The sequence below is a fragment of the Takifugu flavidus genome, chromosome 2 (assembly GCF_003711565.1).
Source record: "Takifugu flavidus isolate HTHZ2018 chromosome 2, ASM371156v2, whole genome shotgun sequence".
Lineage (NCBI taxonomy): Eukaryota > Metazoa > Chordata > Actinopteri > Tetraodontiformes > Tetraodontidae > Takifugu > Takifugu flavidus.
Window position 1 is genome coordinate 15,688,859 of NC_079521.1, and position 19,852 is coordinate 15,708,710.

General features: G+C 47.2%; 1 protein-coding gene across 8 annotated transcripts; it reads right to left on the reverse strand.

Annotated features, from left to right (window-relative positions):
* Positions 1 to 772: 772 nt before the first annotated feature.
* bdnf (brain-derived neurotrophic factor) lies at positions 773 to 14,790 on the reverse strand. Of its 8 annotated transcripts, XM_057025836.1 has the most exons (3): positions 14,510 to 14,790; positions 14,258 to 14,334; positions 773 to 2,389 (listed from the first exon to the last, which is right to left on the reverse strand). In XM_057025836.1, exons 2-3 carry the CDS (start codon positions 14,318 to 14,320, stop codon positions 1,550 to 1,552), a joined length of 903 nt encoding a protein of 300 aa, XP_056881816.1. In that variant the 5' UTR covers positions 14,321 to 14,334; positions 14,510 to 14,790; the 3' UTR covers positions 773 to 1,549. The 8 variants fall into 8 exon arrangements, with proteins under 8 accessions (XP_056881816.1, XP_056881821.1, XP_056881817.1 ...); XM_057025841.1 differs by lacking the exon at positions 14,258 to 14,334; XM_057025837.1 differs by lacking the exons at positions 14,258 to 14,334; positions 14,510 to 14,790 and adding an exon at positions 13,810 to 14,180.
* Between the last annotated feature and the right edge of the window lie 5,062 nt (positions 14,791 to 19,852).

Consider the following 19,852-nt stretch of genomic DNA (forward strand, 5'->3'; position numbering starts at 1 on the left):
CGACGGTACGTTTTATGGTTTGGTGCATTTAAAATCCTCCCATCTCCATCAACTGAAGAGGGAGGGGCCGCAAGCTGTGAACCTTCCGGAGGGACTTTGACCTTTGACCTTCCCAGGATCTTATCCAGTGATCTTTATATTACTGCTTGGACACAGAAACGATCCCAGTTGTATGTCTGAATGGATTTGATTTCAAGGTTAATGCATTCAAAAGTTTCCCATCATTTCTCCTGTATCTGAGCTTCTTTAGGGGGTCGAAGACGCCGCCGAAGACGCCGTCGAAGACGCCGTCGAAGACGCCGTCGAAGACGAGCGGGTTCGCCGGACGCGTCCTCATCCCAGCGGCAGATTCGCCAGCCCACCATCTCGCCACGGTTCCCCTTACCTTAGGAAGTAAGGCGGATGCGGCTGGAGGGGCGGCGGTGAGTCCCAGTGAGGATGGTGTCACCATGCATGGGTGAGGAGAGCGTTGTGGTGTAGAAAAGAGTCAATCGCCGACAGTCAGACGTGCACCACGTGCACCACGTGCACGCACAGCCTGCCCAACTTTCTCGGTGTGGACGTTTACCTGCAGACGTTCATGTAACCATGGAAACCCTCATCTGTGTGCCTACAGACAACAGGAAGCTGTTCTGGCCTCATGTGTTTTGTCCTCCGTGGCTCTCGTGCACGTGTACATGTGTGCGTGCCCCCCCCACCCCACCCCACCCCACCCCCACCCGGCTGTATGTGGAAGTTTCTCCTGCCCGTGAACGCACCGCTGAAACGCTGATTTTGTTTTTCAGTTGCCTATAGTCATTTTTATTTGTTCAAATATTTCAGTTTAATATTGCAAACAACTTCACAACATACAAAATGAATAATATTAACCCAGAAACATGTCAATGAATAAATTTTATATATATATGTATATATATATATATATATTTAGATAGATTTATATATATATATCTTGTCCTCTGGTGGGGATAAAAAAATAAACAGCAAAGCTTTGACAACAGCACCTTGACAGTATGTATTTCCAACATTACCTTGAGAAGTTTAGAACAGTAAACAGATAAATTACTTGAGAGGATAATCGAGTATGTAAACGGAATGTTTTTTTTTTCTTTTTGGTCAGCATCATATCATATTTTTTTTTTTTTGGTAAGTGGAGAATTATTTCTCAAATCACAATTGAAGCAGCATGCAAGCTTTTGAAGATGGAACTATCCTCCCTCATTCCTTGCCTGTGTTTTCTTTTTTTCTTTTTTTTTTTAAATCTTGGCAACGTAAACAAATCACAATGTCTCGAGGAATGTGATATAGTAATTTAAACTGGGCGCAAATGACTGATCAGATTTTTTTTAATTGTTTACAAGGTCATGAATATGTTCAATAAATAGACTGTAGTATCACTTTTACTGTATAAACTTCATCTTTTTTTACATGCAGTCCATAAAATTTTCATTTGACGGAATAATTTACCCTGTTATGTATATATACAAATAGATATTATCTCTTTATTCTCTTTTTTAAACTCTTCAATAAAATCTATACATTTTATACACTATCTCCCTCTTTTTATGGTCAATGTGCATACACACGAAGTGTCTATCCTTATAAACCGCCAGCCAATCTTCTTTTTGCTATCCATGGTGAGCGCTCGCACGTAGGACTGGGTTGTCCTGCATTGGGAATTATAATGCCTCTTGTCTATTCCCCTGCAGCCGTCCTTCGTGTACCCCATGGGGTTGCATTTGGTCTCGTAAAAGTATTGCTTCAGTTGGCCATTGTTGACAGGGACCTTCTCCATGACGGTAACTGTCTGCCCAGACATGTCTATCGCCGTCTTTTTGTCCACAGCGGTCACCCACTGGCTAATACTGTCACACACGCTGAGCTCGCCGCGTCGCGAGGGGTCGGAGTGTCGCCGCACCCTCATGGACATGTTGGCGGCATCCAGATAGTTTTTGTATTCCTCCAGGAGAAAGAGCAACGGCGGCTCCAAAGGCACTTGGTTGCTGAGCATCACGCGCGAGCTGTACAGGTCGACATCCTTGGTGTCCGCCGTGGCCATGGAGGACGGGCCGCCGCCGCCGCCGCCACCTTGGCTCTTCTCGGCCGCCTGTCCCAGCTGCGCCGCTTCCCCTTCCACCTCCAGCAGCTCCTCGATCACCTGCTCGAACGTGTCCGTCAGCGAGGGCAGATCTCCGTGCTGGCCCGGCCCGCCACCGCTCTGTGGAGTCCCGTGGCCCCGCGCTGCCGTGGCAGCGGCGCCCAGGTAGCCTTCCGTCCGATGGCCCCGCATGCCCGGGGTGTCTCTCAGGGGCGCAGCTCTCATGCAACTGAAGTATGAAATAACCATAGTAAGGAACAGGATGGTCATCACTCTTCTAACCTGGTGGAACTGGAGGGGAGACACAGAAGACAAGAGGGGGAGAAGAGAGGGGGGGGGGCAGGAGTTACTAAGAGAGGACTTTGTTCAACGTTGGATTTCACTTGATCCACAATGCACTGCTGCATCTCACGCGCACCCCCCTCCCTTAATTTGTGAGCCAAACGCTTTTGGTTATTTATAAAAAGATTCTCAAAAACGATGAGACTGATGCTGGCAGCCCGTCACCGTTCAAATACAAACCACAACGCTCCAGTGTGAGCTCCCGCTTTGATTCCTTTAGTTACTGGCAGCCCTGCAAAAGCAAATGTGCTGTTCTCTTACAGAAAGATTACAGAGTAAAGATTGCACGTGAACGCAACATGAGGCCTTTTTTTTAATTGGTCTGTTGCTTTACCAAGTTCCGCCACTAGGGGTCCCCGATCCAATAAAAAACTGAATGAGTGGTTTACGGACAATTCCCCCCCATCACATAAAATTTAAATGTATTTTTCCTCATGTATTGTCTTCAGCTCCAGGTAAGCTAATAGTGGTAGTCCCAATGAAGCTTTGAACATTGATTGAAACATTTCGAGTACATTTTAAGATCTTTCCTGCCACCGCTTCTATAGTCAGAAGATTAAAGTACATTTCACATTTTCATGCAAGATCTGAAATTGGTAGAACCCCCCCCACCCAAACCCCACAAGCACTAAACTTTATGAGAGGCCGATAACGATGCTGTGTTAGACCTGAGCTGTGCAGGTGCAGCTGGAACCCAGAGCCAGACGTGATGCTGAATGACACGAGCACTGACGGGATGGCAAGTGGAGGAGGGAAGACAGACAGACACACCAACAGACAGACACAGACACCCAGAGGCGTCCTCCCAGCCCTCCACACAAACCAGGAGCAGCTCACCAGATGAGCAGAGCTCCTCCAGAGGGGGAGCCAGGTGCGGTGGAGACACTTGAGCGCATGAGCATTCCTTACCTTTCAGAAGCTCCGCTGGTCACAGTAAATCAAGGACTTGGTTGACATCCAACAGCCTCAGATATAACAGCCACCATAATAGTGTGATAATTAAAAAGAAAAGGGCGATCTTGCTCATCTAACGAGCCCGGCCGAGGCTCTGAGCACACGCTGCCTGTCCTGACTTGGTGCAGGAAGACACGCCGCTGCCTCCACTCAGGACGGACAGGAGGACCCTCACATTAGGGAGGAGCGGGACCCCACCTTAGAAGCATTTGTTTCATTCTTAATTGGTATCTGGGGCCGCGGCTACAATTAACCGACACCACAGCGACTGCCATAGAGATATCTCATCTAAAAATAGATGTGCTGGGAGTCGCGCAGTCAGAATATCACATCCCTCTTCTTAATGAGCCACTCATTCCCTGAGCTCCGTGACGCGCTCCTCTGAGTGTGTGTGCGTGCTCGCACGCGTGTGTGTGAGGGAGGGAGGGGCCGGCTTGTGTGTTTGCAGGTAGATGGTTTTTTTCCCCCCTTTCACAAACAACAAGGAGGACAAAGCCAAGCTAATCATCTATTTTCATTCATATTTAATTGACATAACACCCCCCCCCTCCTCCGAAGCTTCCCACAAAAGGGATCTTTCTGCGTGGATTCCCACCACAGAAAATCATGCTTTTTTTTCTCTCTCCTCCAGGATTTAGGCCAGTCACGAGCCGCACGTGTAGGATGCATTTAGGCTGATATTATTATCAGCATCACGCCCAAGTGGCTCCACTTCCACATGAAGGAAATGAAGGCTGAGGGCTGATTACTGTTAGGCGTCAAACTTCGTGCTGGAAATGGTGCAGACGGAGAGTGCTGCATCCTCCGTAAGAGACCACAGGGGTAATATTGCAGTAGCAGGGGGTGGAGAGAGTGCTTGCGTCATTTCGCAGCATAACAACCACAGATGACGTCTCTTCCAGGTCTCCATGGGGGAGAGAACGGAGGGGAGGAGGTTGCTGGGGGTAATGCCACTCAACAGCCTGCAATTGCATACCGTTCCCCCGGGTATCCTCACACCAGGAACAACAAATGATTTTATTTCTATCTCTGCGATTTCCTGTTTCCATCAGGACAATCAATATGGCTCCTGCTCTCAATCAACATCCTGCTACAACGTGATAAAGCCAATGAATCATTTAATTGCTGCGGAGGATCTCTGGCTGGTGTCTGCTGGAGACCGAATGTGACAACGGGTTGTTTTATACGTGCACGGCTGTCCGTGCGGGGGTAGGTGCTCGGAGGTGGTGAGCAGTAGTAACACACGGGGGGACGTTTAGAATCGGAGCCTCTGCTCCAGCAGCGCTCTTGTGTCTCAATAAAACGCATCTATGACACGAAGGACGAGAAATCCCGCATGAGCTGCTGCGCAAACAGCCTCCCTTTATTCATGACGAGGCATTTGGGGCGGGAAACCTGCGGAACAATGGCAGCAGGTGAGTGTGCGGCTCCTGTTTGGCTTGACCACCTGTTCACCGGGTTTGGGAGCACCGCTGCAGGGCCGGGAGATGAAGCTCACCCTCACATGCGCTCTTTGTGCCAGGCGGGGATTAAAGTGATAAATGCCCCCTGTGACAGATGTTGAAAAGTTTCTCTAAAGCATGAAAGGAGCTAATGCAGTTCTAAGGCATTCAGTTAGGTCCTCCCAGCACATGTCAGCACACTTTACTGCTGCATATTCGCCACTATATCTTAGGAACCATCAACGGGGAACATAAACACGGAAAAGAAAGAAGCCAATTTGTCTTGGCCGCATGTCAATAGAATCTACGACAGAATGTGTTTTCTTTACTGTTGCCAGATGAGATTTCCCAACTGCAATTTTAAAGCGTTAGTTTAAAACCTTCCCAACCCACAAACCTGCCATAAACAGACGGGAAGGGGGGGGGGGCAGATCCTTGAAAACACACTGAAACATGCACACTCACATCTGCAACATATGAACAACAGTAAAATGTTGCATTAAGTGGTGGGAAAGTGGCCAATCTGGAAACATCGCGTGCGGGCGGAGGATTTGATTCGATTTTATTAAAGGAATAAAAAGCACCGAGGGAAGAATAGGCGATATATTAAAATAATAAGATGTGAGAGGTCATGACGTAGAAAAGTAGAAACTCCGGGGTGTGTTTTTAATCCGAACATGTTTAGGAATAAATGAAGTTATACCTGGCCTCCAGATGTAACTGGAAATACTGATGATAGAAGAGGAACCTGGCATTCAAACAGCCAAAATAAACATCCGTCCTGCTAACTTCAATTGTGGGTTAACGAAGACCAACCAGACAACAACGCCACTCAAAACTAATTTACAGTCCAGATGTATTCCACGTGTAAAAAAACTCCATTATATGTAAACAAAGATCGCTTCCAACAATGATTGAACACTGAAAAGAACACAAGTCACGGCTGTCCTCAAACGCAACAGTGATGCAGTTCTCAATAATGAACACTAGGTGGCGCATGAGACCGCGAAATAATAAGATCTTTTTCTTTCCTCCACCTTTCTTTCCCTCCACTCTTCTTTTTTTTTAAATTTTTCTTCTTCCCGTGAAACACGATAGATAGAGAGATAGATAGATAGATAGATAGATAGATAGATAGATAGATAGATAGATAGATAGATAGATAGATAGATAGATAGCGCGCAGCAGCAACGTTGGTCGCCTGTAATTGTAACCAGACTATTAGGTTCACTTTTATGGTATTTGATTACAACACTGAGCAGAAATGTGCTCCTGATGTGCACATGCACCGTAAAAATATCATCTAACGCGTCCTGGAGGTTCCACGTTGATCCTCGGAGAAGTTTTGGCCAAAGTGCCTTGTTTCCATATAAGATTTAAAATTAAAACCGTTTATTCTCGCCGGTAATTTGAAGTTATTCACTGCGAGCACACAACACCACCTAACAGTGCACGTTGGCCCGCCAAGCTGGGCGTTAGGGTCTCGGGTTTCCTATAAAGTCTTAATGAGTTCATCAAAGTTTCTCTTTCCCTCCCAAACCAACTCCGCAGAAACCCAGTCTGCCGTATTTTGGTGCGACTTTTTCACATTTGGGGGCCGAACCTGAGCAGGAGACCCCAAAACGATGCCTTGGATTGTGGATCTGTGCATAAAGTTTCGGTTCAAACGTGGCTGTTTTCGCGCAGAGGCGCGACGCACCGCTGGTACTTGGCCACATAAAAATTAACTTTAAAAAAAAACAACCCCCAAATAAATAAACAAGCAAGAAGGTAAAATGGTTGCACGGATAATGAGAGAGACATTTTTCTGCGGTGAGATTAAATCTACCAGGCCCGGGAGCTCTGCTGGAAACCCAATCAACATAATAACTGCGTTTTTTATTAATGAACGGAGGGATAAGGTTACACATATCCCCTCTCGGGCTGCGGCGCTCTCTTCGCAGGATAACCGGACTACTTTTAGACCTCCCCCTCCTCCCATTCTAGAAAAGACACACACACGCACGCACGCACGAGCAGCATCAAACAAACTTATCGAAAAGCAAAGAGACACGTACCTTTCACTGCCCAAGTCGTAAAAGAGAGCATTCAACTGGAGAGTTGAGTCATGTGGGGTGTCTTGGACAATTCCTTGAGTAATTTAGGGCTACTTAAGCGGAATTCGCTCCCTCTGTACTCTCCCGACAAGCTTCGGGATATCTCTTCAGCTTTGGAGCAAATAGATTAAATTATTGATGGTGGAAATTGCGTGGATGAGGTAATGCGCTCCCATGGCTGCGCGGCTCCTTTGGAGATCGCCTGGAACTGAAGTTGTCGCACGCTGAAACGCGGCCGCGGCGGGATGAGACACCTCTGAAATGAGGAGCCTCTTTGCAACGCAACTACAGTAACTTTACTACACAATGACGCTGCAACATGTGACCTGCCGCTGGCTGGCTGTTCGCCACCGAGCTCGAACAGCCCCGAGGCGGAACTCTTAATGCGCCGTCAGCGCACATTATCTACTATTGTTTGTCCGCATACCGCGCAGCCTGCATACCATAATGTCTGGAAATAAAGCCAGCACGGGGGAAGCTTCTCTTCCGGGTTGCGTTCGCTGTGAGGTGGCGTATTTCTCTGCGGCTTTTGCGTAACTGCGCGTCTCCACCAGGTCGTGAGACGCAGCACCAGATGGCCTATTTGCGTTTTATTGGGATAGTAGCTGCTTCTGAGTGCGCGATTTTCAACATCGCAGCCAATAGAGGGTCAAAATAGTCCCCGGGGGGGATGTTGCTCCGTTTTTTCTAATGGTTTTGTGAGTTACGCGAGGCTCCGCAAATGAACGTCTCAGAGCGGCATCTCGGAATTGTCGCAATGATGGGAACAGGGGACGGTTGCGATCACGCTGCTGCAGAAACGCGCGCGAGAGGAAGCTTCTTCCTGCCTTCACACCGACCCGTCTCCTCAGCAGATGGACGCCTCCCTGGCAAGTGCACCGAGGGGAGCAGGAACCAGCTTTTACAGGTTCCTCTTACCAAAAATTCCAGCTCCGCAAACACATTTAAGCACGCACACACTTGGGGGGCCTAAACCACTACCCTCCACCCTCACCTGGACCAGATTGGGATCATTCCATTGGCCTGTGGGGAGCAGGTGAGAACATCAGTGGTGCCCCACTCTTTCGGGGAGGGGGGGACTCCATCTCTGGTGAACACAGCAGGGAGCATTATGGGAAAACAGCAGCTCATTATCCCTGTGACTTGGCCCTGGTCCAGCCACAAGACCTGTCTGCTATATTACCTCCATGATTCTTCCCAACAGCAGTTTATGGGCTGGAAAGCTCTTGTTTGGCATGGAGCAGCGTCAGAGTGGATGCTGGCACCTGTTTAATGAGTCACTCCCACCTCCAACACGCCCAGGGACATGCCAAGATAGATATAGCCCTCCCCGAAGGCTCGCAGGAGGTGAGGGCAAACTCTGGATGACAAAGAGTTGCATCAGCAATCACTGAGCGACGTGACTCCAAAGAGGATTAAAAAAAATGCACACCGCACAAGGGGGCTGTTCCAAACAAGTAATTCATAAATAAATCACTTGGCATCTCATTAGAGGAGCAAAAACAACACGCCGGCTCTCATTTTTCTGCAGATACGACACAACTGAGGGCGGCCACTCCAGCGGGGGCCCCGGGCCTGCCGGCGCGTGGGGGCTCCGGGGCCGACGTCTCTGGTTTTTTGTGAATGAGCAGAGCAGAGGGGAGCAACTGGAGCTGCCGGCAGCGGCGCTGGAACACCTCAGCGTGAGCGTTTAGAGCGCTTTCTCCAGAACAGCTGCGTCTCCACGGCGTCTTCTCAGGGTCACCTTACAGACGCCGGAGCGCCGCTCCCCTGACATTTTGCGAAATGTCATTTTCAACGGGGGATAAAGGCAGGCGAACGGGGAATTTTGATCAACGGGAAATTGCATCGCTCCTCCTCCTCCTCCTCCTCCTCCTCCTCCGAGGAACCGCATCAAATGGGGGGGGGGGGGGGGGGATCTTGAGTGACGTCAAACAAGGTGACAGCAAGGCGAGGAGAACAGCTGATGTAACTGCAGAGCGCTAACTAAGTTCCACAATCAGACGGGCACGAGGCGAGGATGATGCCAGACCCCCTGCTGAGACAATGTATGGATATTAGAGAATAAAGCAGAAGACTCTTTGTGCCTCACCTCATCCCGACTGTCTGTCTGTCTGTCTGTCTGTCTGTCTGTCTGTCTGTCTGTCTGTCTGTCTGTCTGTCTGTCTGTCCGTCCCCCGTCCTCTCCTCAGCCCAATCACAACATCAATATCCTTTGCCTGGATCACTATTGACAACAACCTCGCCACATATTCAGCCCAGAACGAGGCCGAAGGGAGAGAAACCAACCAGATGGGAAGCATCTGCCTCCTGACATCGTCCCCTCTCTTAGTAATAACAACAACAACAATAATAATTATTATTATTATTATATGATGGTGACCTGAAACATTGCTCCACAGCAATAAACAAGAGTGTGGAAGCTTGAAGCGGTTCGTCCGGCTGTTGCTGATGTGCTGCATGTTCACATGCTGCGAGACGCACTTGAATGATTCGCAGGCACCGAGCGTCACCCCCCCCCCCCACCACCACCATCGCGGATGGAGAGCCTCCGTGCCCACGCCCGCGCGCGGCGCGTCATGAACTCTTCTACCGCAGGCCGCGCACGTCCGAGATGTCAGAAGGAGCGCGTCGTATTAATAACCCCGTTTGCTGTCATGATCGCGGCCGCGCCGTCACGGAAAGACCCGATCACTTAAAAGGGTTCGGAATCGGGTTGAGTGAGTCGCCTCGTGCCAGAACTTGTTCCAACAAGCCCGCTAATTGGCTGAAGGTGTCGGTGATGAAGATGATGGTGGCGGTGACTAAAGCGGTGACGGCGGCGGCGGCGGGCAGGAGCGGGTTCCCCCCCTGCCCCCCGCGATGATTAAAAAGATGATTAATTCTCACTCCAAACATCGTGATGCCCGCCCAGCCGCGAGGCGGTGTTTATGCATCTATAACCCAAAATAATCAATAGCTTATTTATAATTTATTCTGCGCTATCATCTTGGGTAAATAAGGGGATATTTTTAATCAACGCGCCGTTGTGGGAAACGCTGCTGAGCGCGATCAGTAGAGGAATAAAAATAAAATATAACAGGTGTTGCAGAGGGGGAAAGGGCCTTTTTACGCCTTTGCTTTAAAAAATTAAACGACTCTAATTGAAAACAAGATTCCTACAAATCCCTTTAGCTCGCAAATGGCGAGAATTGATCGGAACGGAATAGACGTCACACATTTGTGATCTTAAAAACGCAACATATCAGCCACATGTAAGACGAATGATAATACTTACTATCAAAGGTTAAAAAGAATCAGTTTTCGTTTAATAAATGTGTCTAGCGGAGAGAATTTGAGCGGATTTTTTTGCAACGAAGCCGACCATCAGGTTTTAACGCCCACCCCAACTCTGCAGAGCTGGGAGAGAGACAGAGACGGAGGGAGAGAGAGAGAGAGGAGATTCTCGGTAAAGATAACACACGCGGAGACTCACGCACGCAGCCGCGAGTGCACGCAGGCGCACGCCCGCACACAAACACACGCAGTCCCATTTATGGACTGATCCGCTGACGTACATTGCAGAAAAGTGCTATAAAAAAACCTTCATACATACAAAGTGTGTCGTGCCACCCCACAGACCCCCTCCTAACCCGCCTCTGCTCATCCCTCCTCCTCCACCCAACACGCCCACGCCCACACCATAATCCCACGTCTCAGTAGAAAAAAAATAAATAATAATAATACTGCTTCACGGCCAGAAAATGGATATTTTGTCCAGAAAAACATCACATTTGTGTGCAAATCACAACAGTAAAGGATTTTTTGAAAAAGGCAAGCGTGTTTGCGAAAGCTAATGCGGGGATTTTATATTAAATAAAGCATTTATCGTTTCGTTAGCGTAATTACCGGTTCATTAATATTAGATAAAGGAGCCTTCCCCGGCTCAGATATGGTTATTATTGCAACATCGCCTTTAGGAGTATTTGCAGACAGACTAATGCGATATTTTTCTTCTATTTTGTCAAATAAAATGAGCTTCATTGGACTAGGAAAGCGACGTAAAGGTATTATGGGAGTTTGCAGAAATGTCAGAGGAGAGGCACAATCGAGACGCAATTGGGATTTTTTTGCTGTGCACGTTTTTTTGGAGCCTTTTTTCTGGAATGCTGCAAGAGGAGCCGTGATTAAACCAGAGCTGTCAGAGGGCGTTGGGGGGCTTTTCTCTGCTCTTGCAGTTGTTTTGCGATTGCTTCGCCTCGGATCACAAATCTTAAATCTTTGGAGCGGAGAAAAAAAAAAGACAAGAGGATGAAGATTGAGAGGAAGAGAAGCAGGCAACATTCACCGCTTCTGCATCACTGCGAGGCGATTTTTTTTAAAGAGCAAATATAAACCCCAGAGCAATTTTACGCGATGGTCACCTCAATCTACCAGCACGCACGGGTTAGACGGTACACGTGTCTTCATTTGAAAATAATTAAAAAATAAAAAGGAGGGAGGGGGGTCGACGCCTATCACACAATTACATGTCAAGCCATCTTATCTCTCCATCACATTCAGCCATAACATCTGTCAGTGTACTCTGACCACGCCCATTTTATTGTAATTTCCAACGCGAGCATAATGGAACAAAGTGTACACTATCAAGACGCCCGACGGGGCAAAAAAACCCCAAAACCTCGCGAACAACACGCGTGGGAGACGATTAAAAAATTCTTTATCTTTGCGCCGTCGTGTCGGCCGCCGCTCCGGGGACGGCGTGCATGCGCCCGCGGGTCGGCTCGGCACAGACGCGCATATGTGGACAAAAGAGGGGGGCAGGGTAGCAGGTGAAGTGAAAAGCACCTTATGAATGAAACCGTGGAGCGGCCGTAGTAAAAACACAAGTGATTTGATGGCGATGACGGGAGGGAGGGAGGGAGGGATGGAGGGAAGGGGGGGTGGGGGGTGGAAAGGTAAAGAGTAGGGCTATTTTTGGTCGATAACAAAAAAATAAATAAAATCCAGAGGGTCTGACATCAAGACAAAACATGAATGCAGCACAGCAAACTATAAAAATGGAAAGATAGATAGATAGATAGATAGATAGATAGATAGATAGATAGATAGATAGATAGATAGATAGATATAGATAGATAGATAGATAGATAGATAGATAGATAGAGACTGGCTGGATCACTGCAGCGTCTTCAGTCCCATATTGGGAGCATGATTAAGCACAACGCAACGATTACGCAAATTCTGTTGCAGCAGCCGCTGTTCCGAAACTCCACAAATGCCCCCAAAAGCTCCGTTTTTCGCGGTGCCGAGCACGAAAACGAGTCCGAGCCCCACCGCGTTCCACGATGGAATGTCTGCATTAGCACTTCCACGCAGCCGTGTGTCAGAAACGGGCTCTATTTCCAGCTTTCTGTTTACAGAAGAATAGGAGGCAAATGGATAAACGAGATGTTGGATCGGATTTCGTATCGGAGTTATTTCGGTCATTGATGCCCACATCTCTAACACAGTGCCGGGGCGAAGGAGGCATGCTGTAGTTCTTTCTGTCTCTTAAGCCCAAGTTAATTTCGGAGGGATAAAGGCGTAGAGGCGACAGGAAGAAAAGGGTGATGTGAAACAATGGATTGTGCTCTTACCTTTCCAAAGGCTGACAACCACTATGTTCGCGGTTAGAGCTCCGCGACCAAGACTTGCATGTCCCAAAGTTTAACGCAGTGTGGGGGGGCTCACAGCCACCGCGAGCGGGGTGTGCAAAATAACAATAACTGCAATTTTTTTTTTTTAAAAAGGCGACCTGACAATTCAACTTTCACAACAGGCTCCAAAAACACATGTTCAAAGCGCCGGCTCTTAAAATGACAAGTGTTTGTGCTCCCTGTCCCTATGTGTGCTTGTTCTTTTTTTTTTTTGCTTTAAAATACCGATATTTATTTCCCCACTCACGCACAAGAGTCCTCTTTAGAATAACCTTACCAAAAGTTGGAAAAAAAAAAAAACAACAATCCCAGGTTTGGCAAAAGGGGGGCTGGGGAAGGAGAGAAAGAGAGTTGGCGTCCACTCGTCGTTTTAGTCCATGCACGAATCCGGTGCCTCTGTCCAATGTGCTGAAAGCAAAACACAGCCAGGGCAACTATTGAGGGGGCCAAGAAAATAGCTATACTTTTATTGGAGCACCCACTTTAAACTGCTACATTACTCTGCCGCTGCCCGCGTCTTGTCACGTGTAATTCTCCCCCTCTCTCCTGCCAAACCAGTCCTGTTAATATTTGATCACATGTTGGTCGGACATTTCCTTCCAGAAAACAGCACCTATATGACAAACGCCGGCTCGTACGATAAAATAAAATGTTTAAAAAAAAAAAAAAAAGAAAGAAAAGAAAAAAAAAGGCTCCCACTCTCACACCGAATCACAACAGGCGCCGCTGGCAGAAGCCGCGTGATTCTTAACGTTTGCGCCAAGTGGCACAGGTAAGTGGCACATGTTGCTTTATACAGCAGGGCAGAAAAGAACAATACATACATACATGCATAAAATATTAAGACCTCGGCGGCAACGCACGCACGCACGCACGCACGCACGCACGCACACACGCTGAGCCCTCCAAGACAAGTCCTCGAGCCTGCATCACATCACACATCGCTGGCAGACACAATGTAATATTTCCTTACCTCTCTCACCGTACCGGCATATCCCGAGCCGAGAAAAGCCAAACAACCTCCTCTCACACAGGCTCTGTCAACATCAGCCTCATCAGACATGGGTCTCGGTGCTGAGTTGCTCAAGTAGCCACTGAGTCCAACCCTTCCAGCAATGCGTTGCCCCAGACTGAACAGCAAGCACGACTATTTACTGGTAATCATCCTTCATGCGCTGCGTGTTTTCAGCGCCACTTACCATTTTCCCCCCGCGCTGTCCTGGAGATACAATTGTCTTAATATCCACTCACTCCAACAGATGCTGGTAGGTAATGTGTCTTGTTTGAAGTCATCATATGAGAACTTCTGCTGTGCTCAGTAGATCGCCCACCACTTCGCTGACTTATGAATCTAATAACCCTTTGCAATATCGGCGTGCTTAAACTCTCGCGGGCAGCACCTCGGTGGCTCTACAGTAAAGGCAAATATCAACAAGCCCGGCTTGTCAGAAAAGCTTATAGAGAGATACGTAACACCCTCGCCCGGACAACGCCATCAGGGGTCTTACGTGATTGAAATAAGCGACAGCCAGCCAAGTTTCTGTGGGGAGTTCCTGAATGATCGCTCGCTCACTGGCTCAAATCTTTAAATGCGCAACCGTCAGCGGTGCCACACACAAACTTGCATATATCCACATATATACGTACGTTGCAAACAGCTGTGGGTTCTCTTTGATTGCCAGGGGCCCCAAACAGAGACAGGTTACACATTTTCCCCCTTCAGTCTGGAAAAAAAAAAACCCGCAGCAGTTGGCGTAACACAAAACAAATATGAATCGATCCTTTTTCTCTGCCTGACAACTCAGAGGAACTTGTTGCTATTGTAAATGACCCCCCCAACCCCCCAAAATGGACACTTTTCTGCAAATATCGCAGGACGAAACACTCAAACATACTCACATTTTCAAAATGTTGAAGTGCAGCGTCTGCTTTCCTCTTTCTTTTTTTTTTTGGGTCTTGCCACCGGCAATGAAAAATTCTTAAAATTTAATCCACCTCGTCTGGCGTCGTCACGCACTCGGAGCAAACAATCAGCGATCAGGAATGGCACTTTTTCTAGCAGGATTCAGAAGTTCAAAGGCGAGACCTTGTTTTCAGTAAAATTCCTTCAGTTGTTCTGCCAACACTCATCTGGTTGTTATGCAGTGATGAAGCGCCGTGCTTCCAAGTGAAGCCCCAAATGTACGAAGTGACATGAGTAATAGGTGATATTTCTCTGACTTTTTGCCAGCATCACAAAACTTTAGCGAATGGTTACGAGAAAAAGTGTTATTTCTGAGGTATAATTGACTTTTTATTGGTCATAGTTTATGGAAATCACGCCGCATGGGTGGCGCGGTTTTTTCTTTTTTTGGTGTTGTTTTTTGGGAACCTGTGGGCGTGCGTCTGCGAGGAGACAATAGCGCCAACATGACACATTAATGGACTTTCTCTCACAAAAAAGGAAGCCACTCATCAAAGTGTTTGAGGTAACTCGATGCCATTCAGACCTGATACTCGGGGACGCGGTTTGCTTTCCGCCTCTACACATGACTCATGAGTTTAAAAGGCGTGTGTGTGTGTGTGTCTGCGTGTGTGTGGGGGTGTGTGTTGGGGGGAGGCTCATCAAACCCGCGTCCACTGCCTCGTCGTCTCACGGAGATTGGGGGTGGGGGGGTGTAGCCGGTGTCCCCGAACTTAACTTCTGACTCAAGTCCACACACGCGTGTTGTGGTTTTAGCGGGAACCGTGGCTGTAACCGTGTCACGCGGCGCTCACGCGCGGTCACTCGGTCTGCCCGCAGTCTGAGCGATTGTGTTGTGTTAATATATTTCAAAACACAAGATGGCATGATCAGATAAAACTGGAAACCTTCTTTTTTTCCCCCCCATACTGGAAGCGAGAAGGTGCCATCTCTCCTTCTCTGCTGCACAGAAGCAACAAGTGCTGGACTTGAGAGACTCGCACTGCTTATTATCCTTGAACTGGCTTCAGTCTAAATGTAGGCTTCTCACACAGACCACACTTACTAAAGGCTACTAATAAATCGGATGATGTGGAGAGGAGTGTGTGGACGGCATGAACAATTCCTTTGGTCACCTTCATGTGGATGAACACCAGGGATCCATGCGTACCATTACCTTTCTGGCTCCTACCATCGTCCTACTCTTGGTGCGTTCTGCTTCCTGACGTGGTAACTTGACTTGCTCCTACTTGTGATGTTGTTAACACTTCCTCTGCTCCCACTGATTTTCACAGACTCTTACTGACTCACGCTCGTCCCTTTCTCCACTAGCCGTGCTCTCCCACGCACTCCTTGCCACAATGTCTTAAGGCTGAGTTGGAGGTCACAGATCAATCGCTCCTTCCCTCGGTATTTTGCTCCGAGCCCCGTCCAGACCACTTCACCTTCTCTGGTTGCTGAGCGGAATAGTTTGAGCACAGGGAGTGTGGCCACCGGGCTGCTCCGCTGGATAGATATTGAGATGAATGGTGCATCGTTACAGATCTTCCTGGTACTCAGAGGAGGCCTGATATGTGCAGCTATTGATATTCATTACAGAGTGAATGCAGTCAAGAAGATGTAAAGAAGATTAATAGCCGGAACTGTTGCCGTGTTGCTCTTTGGTGGTGGTGGTGGTGGTTATGGTTGGTGGCTTGAAACCAAAGAATGCTGTTAGTGTGGTATCAAAGCACGATTGAATCAAACCTTCACTGATAAACTGACTCTTCCAAACAGGTGCCCTCCCAAAAGTCAGACCCCACCCTGGCACCAACCTCTCAAACCACTGCTGTGTAAAAGGAACCAAAAACAGAACCTGTAACGTACCCATACAGCCATTTTAACGCGGCAGTCATCACGGTTGCCTGTTTATGGTTGGTAATTGCATTTGGGCCCCACTTGGTCTCAGGAATCATTATTAACACATTGTGCCAGCCTAAAATTTTCAGCCTGTCAGCACTTTCCTCCCCCTTTGCTGTAGCGACAACGAGGATGGATCCAGTTGGGGCTACAGGTATCATTACCGCATCTCAATCTTTGTTCCATAAATATTGATAACAAGAGCCCCACGTCATGTGAAGCTAGTGCTGGCTGATAAAAATAGACAGGCGGCAGGTTATCTCTTACTGTCAGATGCCAGTCCTACACCCCCCCCACCATCAACCGTCTCCGATACCGGAAGATGGGCTTTGGAATAAACAAAAAGCGATCGGAAAGCAACCCATAAAATAAAAGCGATGATATTAACGGTGAAATGTCGCGCATGGGTCCTGACGGGTTCGAGCAAATACATAATAAGACCTAATCAAATAGTCAGCAATAATTAACCCAGCCGCCCTGATGACAATGTGCTCCACGCCATGCATCTGTCACTTAGAGGTACAGCTTCATAATATTTATGTAGAGCGGGGAATTAATTACGGGCCCGGTTGGTGACTCACAGCTCGGGTCTTCAGAAAGTAATTCAGCCTGTAAATAATCACTCGACCACAACCATACTTCACACCGATGGTACCAGCTGCATTTGTGCTAATTTCACCCTTCGACAGTACGTACAAAGAGAGGTGGCATTAGGACGGATGACATTTGAGTTGTGGCTCCACAGGCTGAAGTTGATCTCCAGGGTTCACGTCAGACCCTGCTGCATACCACATAATCTGTCTTCTTAAACACCGGCTGATGGCCTAAACTCTGGCTTTCACAGCTGAGAGGAGAAATCTGCTTCACTGGATGTGACATATAGTCCATTGATCTGCTAACTCTGACCAGCTTCCATCTGCCTGACAGCTTGGATTGGTGGTTACTGGCTGTTTGCCATCACTTTTTACAGTCCAGCCATTCCAGGCTTGCAGAAGCAGAGAGGAGGTGTCGACCTGAGGTTGTCATTGAGGATGGCACATGCGATAATACAGAAGTTCTGCAACCAAAAGTTACATTTGTTTTGTAGACCAAAAAAAAGAAATTTCCACTTTTCCCCCAGGAGTCTGCTTATCCATAACTAGAATGAGTGCAGTGTGATTTAATTCTGTGGTGTACTGCTCAGAGATGCTTGTGTGTATTTGGATTTGTGTGTGTTGGGGTGGGGGGGTTGTGGAAAATTTGAATAGATGTATTTGCATCTTGTTGCCTAGCCAAAGGCGTTATTGGTTCCCAGTGGTAGTGACCTGAAATTTTGCATGCGCGGCAACCCTGCAAATGGTATCGCCTTCATGATCGGCCAAACGCGGCTGAGTAGAAGCACGTAGAAACACTGACCTTCAGCAGGGCACATATATGTAACGCATGTTGACGGAGAGGTTCACATTTCATGATTGTTGCTGCCTCTGTCTTTTTCTGCTGGGCTCTAGGAGGACAAAAGACACGTTTCAGATTTTTCCTCAGCAAGCAAAAGATCTGCAAAAGTTTTTTAAAATGTTTTATATAAAAGCCCTGTTTCCTGACCCCGGTGCTAAAAATGCATTCAGCATAATCTGTATCTGCTTAAGTACTTGTGGGGGCCTGTGGAGGGGTCAAGAGTTTTCGCTCTGTTGCTGGTTGTCTAGTATAAAGGCAGAAGCAGCAGAGGAGGTGGAGGCTCGTGACTCGGAGCTGGCAGTTCAAATCCCTGGACTGACTGACGAAAGCTGCGTAGGGAAGCAACACCGCACCAGCGCACAGACTCGCTGAAGTCCCAGCAGTGACAACTGTGAAAGACTGGGCCACTATACTGGGACGCTCCCAGGTGTAAGTGTGTGAACTTTCTCCTCCCCCCATATCAGCTGTTGATTTTATTAAAGGGAAGACTGGAACTCAAACAGGAAGCAACAGGTGAGCGCTTTGGCAAATTTCTCATCGTATGGCACGATCATATGCAGTTATTACAGTTTTATCATTTCCGAATTCATCTTTATTTGACAGGTAATTAAATGATGATTACAATAATGCAAAAGATTGCAATAAAGCTCTGGCTCACCAGAAACCTGATATAATAGTTTGTATACAATCAATATTAAAGGTTAGAAAAGAAACACAGACCTCAGCCAAGTAGCTAATTTCCCCACATATAGTGTGACTTCCACCCATAGTAGTATAGTACACAGGCTCGCTATATGATCAGAGGCAATGATTAATGCCCCTTAGTTTGATCTTTGTAAAATCAAATGTCTAAGTCCCTCTAGAATTTGGAACATTAATAAAATGTAATCATTTGTTTACCGACATTTCCTGAAAAACGTCATTAGAATTTAAAGTCTTTTAAGTTATTTTGTTCACAGATGGACGGACGGACATGTGGACAGAGCCTGTCCCATCTCCTACAGAGGCAATCACACAAAATATAAATTACATTATTAGTCCATTTTTAATCTCCAGCCAGCATAAACTTTAGTTTAAGTATATTATTAGTGAATGATTAAAGTAGATAAATGCCCTAAAATCCTCCCTCTGATATGTAAAGGAAAATTGTTTTTCAGAAAAGAGTGATTGCAAATAAAAGAGAAGACCTACATCTAAAAAAAATTGATGGAGGAATAAAATCATGAAGAGTTATTTTAAACAAAGCAAAACTCAAAGCAATTGTCTCCAGGCTGGATCTACCCTGGTCACCTGGCATCGAGTGCAGGAAGTAATGGTGCAGGCCCAGGAAACGGTCTGACAGATAGGACCCATAAAACAATAAAGGGTCATTTCAACATGTCCTTTAGACGAGCTAATTAGTGATATTTAGGGGTGCTGTTTGCTTCTGGTTTATGGTAGCCTTTGTTTATCTGAGCTAATATGGCTGCACAGATGCTCCTTGATAAAAACAAATAAGTTGCCAAAGTCTAGAAAAACATTTAATCTGAACATCCAGGGCTGGATTACCACTGTCTGCTAAAGGAAACACCACAGAAATGAACCAGCCTTGATAAGTTACACCGCATGTTCCAGCTGATGTTATTTCAAAAGCAAGCAGCGCTGGACTCCCAGTCAAATCACCACCTCTTTACACTACCGCCAAACAAGATTCCCCATTAAAGCTGACAGGCAGACAGTCAAGCAAAGGTTTAAAATGAAGGTCTTACCTGCATAAAAGCCTGCTGCTGAATGGTGGGGGGAACTGTTAAGGATAATACAAAGGAGTGGGATTTCTCCTGCAATTGTCTGGGAGGGATACCCCAGCCAAAGTTTCTCCATACATCAAAGGGTTCCTGCAAATAAAAGCACACGGACAAACTACCTTCTTTGTGCTGTCTTCCAGCCAGATTCAGCCGCACAAAGCCTTTGGATGTACAACAGTGCAA

Coding starts and splice junctions, on each gene's coding strand:
- bdnf (XM_057025835.1), bottom strand. CDS start 13,673: ATGTCTGATGAGGCTGATGTTGACAGAGCCTGTGTGAGAGGAGGTTGT. Junction 2,390..13,583: donor ATGCCGGTACGGTGAGAGAG/GTAAGGAAATAT, acceptor TCTCCCCTCCAG/TTCCACCAGGTTAGAAGAGT.